Raw genomic sequence first — 10,819 nt, forward strand, 5'->3', positions numbered from 1 at the left:
ATTAGAATAAATATTAGAGAAAGTATGAGTTTACCCACTTAGATAATATATATGAAGGAATTGTGCTAAAAACACAACCCTTGGAGTCCTGCAGCATTTTGGCCACAGAGTTTTGGTTATTACCATCCTCACCAAGTCCACATTATGGTATTTGTAGAAGATGAACAGCTTTAACTGCCTCCTGGAAAAGAATGTCTGTTATAAAAAATTGAAGTATTTGTACCAAAATCAGAGGCCTTAAACCTAGACCTGTCAAATCTCAGTTAAATGTTCTCCTTACTACCTCTTCACAAGTCTCACTCAGACCTGAAGTTCTCTTTCGGTCCTCAGAAATTTTCATGTCAGTATTTGCCAAGAAAATTTAACTTACCTAGAAAGTTGATTCTGATAACTGACATTATCCCTTTCCTCTTTTTTTTTTTTTTGCAATTTTTGTGTCACCGAAATTTTGTGTCTTCATTGCCATCCACCTTTTTTGTTGATTTCCCTGCAAAAGCTATTGGCAGTTTATTATTTTTTATTCTGACTTGCATCATCAGTACCATTCCATGTACTGGCCCCAGGTTCCTATCTGGATGTCAGTAAATTTGTCCAGATGCTGTCTCTTTAGGTAGCAGTTTAGGAGACGGAGCCCTCATAGTAGAGGAAAAAAAAGGTCATTATTTCCTTGTACGTATCCAATTTCTTCTTAGATTATGGTATTTCTAACACCTGGAAGCTTAGACAACCTCAAAAAACTACAAAAATCTACAGCTTTACCATTCCTGGTGCCGATCCAAGTGCTGTAATTACCTGTTTTTCACAATCATTTCCCCCTCTCTTGCCTGCGTTTTGCAAAATTGATGAAGTTACCAATTAATTTATAGAAAATCAATGTTTCTGCATTAGTTATTCATTTGGTTTTCCTTCTTTTACTCCCTGTGTTTATAAAAATGCTTTATTGTCATAGAGTTGATTTTATTCACGTATGCAGTCTAGAAGTAGTACCTCGCCTATTCATGATGCATTCTGACTTTTAAATAGTTTCAAACTTGATTCTGTGGCCAAAAAGTTACACGTTACTTCCTGGTAGTCCTGCTTTGATATGTGAGTAGCATGGGGCTTGAGTCTGGAAAAGTAGTTTCCAGAACCATTAATCAAGCAAGAAAAAATACCCCCAAAAATTGTGTATTTCCAATATTGAAAAGTGTATTTATATCCTGTCCATCTTAGGTCTTTGACTATGATTTTGGACTTCAGGATGACTTTATTGGTTCGGCATTCTTGGATATCACTTCATTGGAATTAAACAGGTATGGCCCATACAAGCCTGCGAAGTAAGTATTTTAGATAATCCGCTAATACCACATTTGTGGAATTGCAAGTAGAACATTATGCTGGAAAATAATTATATAAACCTACACATAAAACTAGCCCAGGAAAACCACATATTTTTAGGGAATTACTGTAATATGAATGTTAATATTATATTAACTGTCATGCACAACATTTTTTCCTGTGTCTACAGAGAGCTTAGTATTATAGCCACTTTAATCTGATAATTTTATGTTATCTTTGCAGCATTAGCACCTACTGTTTATTTTTTCTGGTTTTTGATCTATTGATGATACAGTTCAGATTTAATTATTTCAGTACATGTAAGTTCTTAACACAGTACTTACATATACTGAAATACAGCACATGGAACTGTTGCATTGAGTGTTTATGTATGAGTGTTTTTTAAACTGCAACACTTAAAAGTAGAAATAAGGTAAACTTGTGACACTGACAAGTAGTTTCGTGTAAATACAAAAAACTTTAATTATCATGAGTCAAAATTTTCACTGTCTCAAAGCATGAAATCAGAATAAATGCATGGATTTTTGTCTCCTAGGCAAACAGATGTTACCTTGAGTCTGAAGGATCCTCATTACCCTGACCATGATCTGGGAAGTATCTTGTTATCGGTTCTTTTGGCTCCTAGAGAAGAACAGCGAGAAGTGGTAATTTAAAATATTTTAATATATGTCACCAGTCTTGTGTTTTTTCTCTCTTTGGGTGACTGTGTTCTCTACTACATGTTCTATGGTTGGACTAAACTGCATAGTATGTGATTAATTTGGTATTTTTCCAGTTAAAATAACACTGAACAACATTTCTGGTGTAGTGCAGCTTACCTCATCTGATTTGGAACCTCCCTGAGATAGCACTTAAGGGGTCTGGAAGGAACAGAAATGTTCGGCAGTTTTAGATAAAGTCGGTTGCTGCTGATTAACATGGAAGAATATCAGTAAACTACATGTGAATAATTTTGGACCTAGTGCTACCATATCTGGATAAGAACGTTTGAATCCTATTCCACTCTGAAAATAAAGAAACTTGAAGAAAGCTAGTATTTCTGCGTTTGGCAGTTAATGAAGTATTATTTGACATTTTTCAATTTTGTGACTAGATTTGAATTAAAAAAATATGTGGTTTTCTAGATTTATTGTAATTCCTTCATCACGCTTACTTTTCTGAGCTGCTTAGTTCTAAGTGAAAATAGCTTCCAGTTCTGTAGAACCTGTAAGTTGTGACAAATTCTGTCCCTGGTTGGATGTCCTTTACTAGTTTTTTTCTCAGTTGACTTTTGACTTGAGCAGTATTAGTGCACTTGTGGCAGGACTACAAGAGAAGACACCTCACTCAGAGATTGTAAAATCAAGTGGATTCCTTTGGGTTCAGCGAGGCCAGGAAACAAGTGTTGATCTGATTAATTTTTCCATGGGTATGGTCAACAATATGGTTTTTGTAAGGCCATGTACATTTCTGTATGCTGCGGTGTGACACATTGTTCCGCAGGAGTACCTGAGGAATATTGGCGGATTACAATATTGTTCTTTTTCCACTTTTCTCTTGGCTACCACAGAATAGCCTAGTAAGTCAGTTACTGGAAATACTCAAGGTAGGTGTTTGGTATGTGGCATGACAGAGATGTAGATTGTTGAAAATAGGCTTCTCATCTGTTCATTTTCTTCATGATGTTGTGTTAGAAATCATCAAAAATAATGCAGTGGTGCAGGAATTTCATTCAAACTGGGTTTTTCTTTCTTTTATCAATACGTTTGTCCAGGATACTCAGATTATTGTCTTGCAAATTTGTACCAGAGAAGTGTTTTATCGCTTAAATTGAAAAATGTATTTTCATGGGTTTTGTGTGTATTTGAGTAAGACCAGCTTTTCTGAGTCAGCTGGTAATAGTCCTCTTTTTCCCCACTGGCTTTGGCATTATCATAAATCGCGCAGAACAGAAATACTATATTTTTACGTGGGAAACCGTTATGCAGACAGCACATTGGTTTCCTTTTTTCCATCATGCAGAAAGGATAGCTGCTGTGCTACTCAGTGTTACCAGCTGATGATACAAAGAGGGCTAGAGAAAATCACAGATGAGAAAGTGAAATTAAGACAGTACGGTGTCACACACGTCCTTCATCTGGGTATTTACTCAGTGAATTCACAACTGAACATCAAAAGCAATGGGAGCACCATCGACTTGCAAATTTTTTCATGCAGTAGCATGAAAATGGCAAATTTTTTCATGTTCAGCTGACTGGTCGCAGTAGGAGGAAGAATTGGGTTTGTGCTGTTATGCATTCCACTATCAGCTTTCTTTTTAGTAAGCTAATCCTTTTAGTTTAGCTCACATGACCAGTTTTTCTACCCATTCAGATTGTTATCTGGGACTTCGTTCTGCAAAATGCCTAGGATTCAGATTAGGATTCTAATTCCCAATCTGCAGCTTCCTATTTATTGTTAGAAACCAGTCTTCCCAAGATATGATTCTCAGAGTTCTGACAAAGTTGTAGTAAAACCAGAGAATTTGTGTCACAATGCAGGGAAGATGACCTACAAAATTAACATTGAATTGCTGTATGTGGATATGCTAGGAATTTAATGATTCAATTATCTTTTAATCAGCTGCCACATGTAATTATTTATTTAGTTACTAGGTTTTATTTACTCTCAGTAGAGTAGATATATTACAAAATGTATCACTCCAGTTAAACTGTCATCCTTGGTTATTTTTAAAAGGTCTTGTTACAAGGAGGATAATTCTTATTGAATTTAGTATGGTTAAAATAAATAATTTTTAAAACGTTATGTTAGAGGATTGAGGTTCTGGAAGTATAAAGTAAAAATTAAAGCCACTCCTACATTCCCAATATGTGTGCCATGCTATTTGAATGCTTCTCTTCTACTCAGTTAGTTCTGTATAGGTAATAAATTAGACAGTATAGTTGAAATATGTAGAAAAAAAACCCTGTGAACACCTTTAAATATGCTTTAATGACCACTGCACAGGAGACACAGAAATGCATTTTTTTCCCCTGAATATCTGCAAATTTATTTAAATCTTGTTTGTCTGATATCCCAGTATAGCCTACCTCTAAAAACCTCATTTCCGTCTGTATAAGTTTTAATTTGTTCGGGTGATAACTCTAAATTGGTTGCACATGTAGATGGTGTAAAAAATCTTCAAGGTAAAGAATTCATAAATTAACCACTAGTACTTAAATTTCAGTTACTTTAAGCCCATATGTCTAAAATGAAAACGTTTGTTAAGACCATTGAGGAAGTAAAAAAAAAGGAATAGCTTCAGCAGAAGAAGTATTATCTTTACCACGGTGCCCCAGAAGCATCTTGGTGCCTGACCCTGTGTTTTGGCAGCTCTGTAGCCCTAATCCACACCCAGCCCCACTGGACAAGATTTGCTGCTTTTTGTGTGTCGTTCAGTCGCTTCTCGATGCAGATTAGACTTTCCAGGGAGATCCTTTCACAGCCTGGACTGGAGCAGCTGGGAGCGTTTTGGAGGCTGAGGGCTGATGTCTGGATAAAGCCTTTTGGCGATGCGTTTGTGTGGCTGGGGGACAGTATTTTATTGGCGTATAAAAGTAACGTTGACAGCAAGATGCGTCTTGTCACACTGCATAAGAAATATTGACGCTGCCAGAGGGTGAGATGCTCCAATTGGAAGTTTGAAGCTAAACGGTGCAAAACTGGGGGCCTCATTCTGCGTTGCCACCCATCTGCAGGAGAGATATTATTACAAATAATGTAAAAAATAAGCAAGCAGAAGAATAGTTTATTTTGATTTGGTTGGAACTGTCTTTTGAGATGTGCAGAGATGACAGACTTGGTGTGCACAGGAGCGTTCTCCTCCTTAGCTTTCTGAAAGGAATTCTGATGAAATGAGGATTGTTCGTTTGATCAAAACTGCTGAATGAATCTGACAAGTGCAAAAATAAGAATGTGTGTAGTATTCGTGAATAGTGTGATCTGTTTCCAGCCTAACGCAATTAAGTTTCAGTAGCACTAGTTCCAATAATTTGTTTGCATTGCCACTGTGCTGTTAACAATACTTGTCCTTCACATTAATGCAGCACTGTTAATTATTTTACTTTGAGAGGACGGACAGCATAGATAACTAGTGTAAACTAAGATGATGTGAAATAAATTAGTATGGGAAAAGTACGTCTATCCAAAAATTTAAAATTATTTTCAACTCTCCTTTTAAGAAGTTACATGCTGATGATGTGCTTTCTGTCTTTTCCATTAATTTCTCCTTTTGATGAACTCAGAACTAGCGATGGCTTGAATTTTTTTTCATAGACCTGCTACAGTGAAGCTTGTTTTGTTTCTTTAATCCTGACACAACTCTACAAGTGGTTCCCTTTGGATCCGTGCTGTGCTGCGCATGCCCGTGTGCCGCTTGCATGACAATTAAAAATGTGCACGTGGTGCCTGCAGACCCTCCTTGCTCAGTGATATCCTCATGGGGTTCCTCACAGCTGCATGTCTCCCGTGTCTCCTCTCCATCAGTTGCTTCCAACATTGGTCTTGGAGGCAGCTCATGGCTACAGGGAGTGAAAAAATTGGTAGCTTGTTGAGAAATGTTGCCTTGGGGCCAGCAGATACTGGAAACCACACCACGGCATGGAGTGGTGTAGAAAATGGGAGAAAAAAAAGAAATGTGTGAGTGCTACTTGGACATTTTATTTAATGAGAATAAAATTCACAGCGTTGTTTTTACTTCAAACAGTTTAACCCAAATGATGTTTTGGGGTTTTGTTGTATGAAAATATTAAAAATATTAATATGCTGTCAATTTGCTTGCAATTCTAAATCTTACAATGCAACGAAGTTGTGCTTTTGGTTTTTTATTTGCCAGAGGGATAATAACATCATAGAAAAAAGAATGACGGACATGGACTCAGGGCATGGAATATTTTCACATTAAAAAGTTCCATGTAGATTATGCTATATATTTGTTTTACTGGCTTCTAGGGATGGTTAACAAGGGCTTCAGCTTGCCCTGCTGCGCCTGGTGGTGATGGTGACACACTCAACACGCATGCCTGAGGTTGTTTTTCTTCTCCCCCAAAAAAGTGTGTCTATCTGAAGAATTTGTGGATATTTCTGAAATGCAGAACCCACAAGGAAAATGTTTGCATTTCAAAATCTATTTCCATTGCCTGAAGAAGAAGGTGGCTTTGCAGTACTTTAAAAAACCCCCACAAATTATGTTAATTTTTCGTTACAAAGTTTCAACAGAAATTAATGGCCTTTGATTTATGCTTGTTCAGTGCCAGCAACAGGCTGCTAAATGTTATTAAACTGTATAAATTAATTTATCTGTGTTTCCACAAAACTGCTTTCAGCACCAGTTGTGTTCACAGATAAAATGTCCACATCTCTCTTGACCAATATGTCTCTTTTACTGAATGATTGAGAACCTTTGTGGCCAAGGTTTTACACGTTACTTCGGTAATGGTACAGGGCTGCTGCATAGTGGGTTTTTTTTTAAGAGTCAAAGTATGAAATTATTGCTGTTTCATGTGCTTAACTATCAAACCAAAGCAATATTTTTACTTTTGTGAAACTCGTTAGCAGTGGTAACCTTAGAAGTTTTACAGTAGATGTGTGTTGTCTGAGGAGCCTGACGGAGGATTCCTCTTACATGGCTACACCTGTGAGCAAAACAGTAGTGTTCTGAAAAAATAGCTTACATGAGTGTTAAAAAAAAATCATTATTCAAGTATCACTCAAAATTGAAGTCAACGTTGGTAATGGCACATTCACTTTTCTTCATTTGATTTTCTGCTTTTCTCTCCTTGTTTCTCTATTTCTCTCTGTCTCCCCTTTTTCCTTTTTCCTTTTTGCCTTTGCCTTTTCCTTTTTTCATTTTCCTTTTTCCCTTTATTTTTCCTTTGTCCTTTCCTTTCTCCTTTCTCCTTTCCCCTTTCCCCTTTCTCCTTTCTCCGTTCTTTCTTTCTTGTTTCTCGTTTCCTGTTTCTCATTTTTCCATTCTCCTTTTTCCTTTTTTCTTCCTTTCTCCTCTTGCCTTTCCCATTTTTTCTTTCTCCTTTCTCCTTTCTCCATTCTCCTTTTTTCCTTTTTCCTTTCTTTCCCTTTCTTTTCCTTCTTTTTTTTTTTCTTCTTTTCTTATTTTTCTTTCTTTAAAACAATTGCACGCAATGCTTTGTCTCTGGAAAGGAGATACTCACAGCACCAGAGCAGCGTCGTGGGTGCGCTTGGTGCTGCCCATTGTCTGGATTTATTTCAGCCTCGTGTAGTTGTCGCTGGAGTGTACGTGTTGCTGCTTCAGCTGCACTGGTGGTTAAATGTGGATTGTCCCTTTGGAGACAGCTGGCCTCCCTTTCTGTATTGCAGAGAAAAGGTAATTAAAATGCTCTATTTTATTTTCAGACAATGCTAATGAGGAAGAGTTGGAAAAGATCAAGTAAGGTAACTTTTAGCATGTGGTCTTCTGGCTTTTTTTTTTTTTCCTCTTTTTTTTTAGAAGAATTATAATGTTTTACCACCAAACATGCCATCTAAAACTCGGAACTTGTGGCACAGTATTTAATCTCCTGAAATTTTCTTTTTTAATGACATTGTTTTGTGTTTCATTCAAACCAAAATCATGAAACATTTGAGCTTTTAATGTGATCATTACGCATCTCAACTTTGTTGCAACATTTTAGCCTGTCTTGAAGCCATCTAGTAACTTCATATCAGTGGCAAACATGTCCTGATTCTTTTTCTAAAACTTTTCATTTCTTGTGTATAAACAATTTGCTTAAAGTGTACTTGTTAGTGTTCACAGAATATTCCTCCCAAGTGGGAGCTTTCATTTTCCTGTTACTTACTCCTCTTATTGATTAGAGTTTTTTTGTGTGTGGAAGTTTTCACAGGGATGCTTTTCAAAGGCAAATTTGAGAGATGATGGTTATGTCCAGCGCTTAAGGAATCACTCTTTATACGTCTCTTCAGGTGCCTTTTGCAGAAAAATTCAGTATCTAGCTGTCATCCTCTTAAGAGCCACTTGAGTGATAAAAAATGAGCAGCGTGTGCTCTTTTGCACTAGGGAAAGGCTGGGAGTTTAACTGCAGTGGAACACAACCTGGTTTTACCTTTCTGCCTCTATGTGTCTCCAAAAAAATGAAGAAAAATGTTTGTAGTTTCTCAGTAGTTTTCTGGCCACTTTTACCTAATACTGGCATGCTGCTTTCAAGTTTTAAACCTTCTTATTATTTGCATGATCAAAACGAGAATCAGACTTTCTCAAAGTCTTGAGCTGGTGTGATAGATCTGGTTTTTTAATTCTTTTTTATTATTATTATTATTGTGTAAAGTGTTAAAAAAAGAAAAAATGCAATAGCTGTGTGGGGTAACTTTTCTGTGAAGTGATTTACTCTTCTAGCATACTGAGGCACAAATTTAAATAGGTTATTAATAAACAGTGTTGTAGATAGTACTGACTGACAAATATTTGCACAGTATTTTTAAGCTTTGTGGTACAAAAAAAAGAGCAGGATTCATAATTCTTGGATTAAGAACAGGGTTTTCACACAGTCTGCTTCTGTGATGCAGAGCAGTACCCAATCTCAGTTTCAAAAAAAATGTTCAAACTCCTGAAGCGTTAGTGGATCGTGAAAGTGAGGCATCAACTCCTGATGCACTCGATCTCCCATACTTTGAATTTCAAACTGGCTTCAATAATCCTGAATGAATGCCACAACACGATAGTTGGGAATTCTTCAGTGCCTTTCAAGTGTATTATTTATGTGGCTGCCTTTTTTACACTGATTTGATAACATTTCATTGAGGTGTTGCCATTTTTTGCAAAGGGGCATATAAAAAGATTTGGGAGATAGCAAATGTTTGGATTTAAATACTGCATTTTTATACATTTATCTCAGGTGAAGAAATAATTTTACCTAGAGATGTAATGCAGGTACAAAATCTTAAATGCACAGTTGTGTGTGTGATTTATTTACAGAAGTACCTCAGTTAAACTACAGAAGCTAATTTGCCTTGTGGGGCTATTGCAGAGTTGCCTGCTGTCAGTAAAACAAATCAAAAAATCTTTTACTTTATAAATAATTCCTTCAAAAATTAATTCCTGTTGTCTGGAGTGCAGGATGATCAATAGTAAATAAGACATCATTTGCAGATTTTTTAAAAAAGTCTAGAAATAGGTATTTAATGCTCTTAGATAACAGAGAAAGCGTCCTATTTGAGATCCTTTTTCTTCAGGGAGTATTTGTCTTATGCTCTTGAGAGCTGAGAGAAAAAACAGAATATTAAAGTTTTTTAGAGATGCTATTATAAAATTTCCTAAATGTACTTTTTTTAGCTCTCTAGAGCCTTTACAACAGCACTTCTATTAAATGAATTTGATTTTGCAGATTATGACGGTATATTTTACTTTTCAGTGAGTGTACTTGAAGCTTACCGCTTCTTTAGCATACGTAGTTAGGTAACTTCTCTGTTCTTCTGACGGTATTCATGTACTTCTAAACAACTACTTCGGTGAAATTCTGAGTCTGTACTTCTTACGCTTCTACTGCTCTGCTCCCTCAAGGGGCAAAAATGCAACCGCTTTTGCTGTTGTTGTTAGGTTATTTTCTGCTGTTGCTGTTGGTTTATATCACATGTACTCTTCATCAAAATTCATGGATGCTAGATGACTCCCTGTGCTGTCTAGGTCAGAGGGAGTACTCATTGTCCAGCGAATCTTACGAAAATTAAATTCAGACAATTCTGAATTCAGAGCATTTAGGTTCTTGCTCTGCGAAAAACAAACTTTCTGTTGTCTGCAACAGGAGAATCCTGGTGGGTTATTAAAAACAAAAATCCAAACAAAATGCAGAAAGCTACCAAAGCTGTCTATTTTAAGACAACACAAATTCTACTGGGTAATGATAGTTTGCGTCTGGTTTCGACTTGATTTTTTTTCTACTACCTCCACCACAAGCTCGGTGTTGCATTAAAGCACAGGCATGTTGAGGTTAGTGAGCAACCACCTGGATCATAAAAAAGTGCATGAAACACCGAGAAACCCACCTCAAGGTGCATTTCCCTTGCTGAAGGTGCACACTTTTCCTGATGGCTCTCCTCCTCTGGGTTTAGGGAAATCAACTTTCTTGTTTCTCCCTTGCTTTCTCAAAGGTCTGGATGCCATACCTGATTTGGTAAAACCGTGGTCATATTGGTATAGAAGGAGTACAGATAAGCCCAAGGTTTTAAGAGAGGTAAATAAATGCTAATAGTCAACATTGCCCCTGACAGTGAGGTGAATATTGCTGATTTTTGAAGTGATTTTCGTCACAGAATCCTTGAGGTGCAAGCTGTCTGTGCGATGAGAAATAAAAAGATGCTGTTTCCAGACAAAAATTGCAAAAATTTGTTTTCTCCCATTTCCTCTGGTTATGAAAACAAGAAAAAAGTCAGCTGTGACTTCTTCTTTAGTAATTCTCAGCATCGCAGATGCTTAATCAATAGCTAGGGAAAG

At 36.7% G+C, this 10,819-nt stretch overlaps 1 protein-coding gene across 1 annotated transcript in view; it reads left to right on the forward strand.

The window, feature by feature from the left end:
• Positions 1-1,212: 1,212 nt before the first annotated feature.
• MCTP1 (multiple C2 domains, transmembrane 1) overlaps positions 1,213-10,819 on the forward strand; it is a gene marked incomplete at both ends in the record, with an annotated part of 53,718 nt that continues 44,111 nt past the window's right edge. Inside the window, 3 exons of the mRNA XM_009865234.1 lie at positions 1,213-1,292; positions 1,874-1,982; positions 7,729-7,767. Coding sequence (XP_009863536.1) covers positions 1,213-1,292; positions 1,874-1,982; positions 7,729-7,767 — 228 coding nt within the window. The remainder of the gene's footprint in view (positions 1,293-1,873; positions 1,983-7,728; positions 7,768-10,819) is intronic.

Source organism: Apaloderma vittatum, unplaced genomic scaffold (assembly GCF_000703405.1).
Source record: "Apaloderma vittatum isolate BGI_N311 unplaced genomic scaffold, ASM70340v1 scaffold1572, whole genome shotgun sequence".
Classification (NCBI taxonomy): domain Eukaryota; kingdom Metazoa; phylum Chordata; class Aves; order Trogoniformes; family Trogonidae; genus Apaloderma; species Apaloderma vittatum.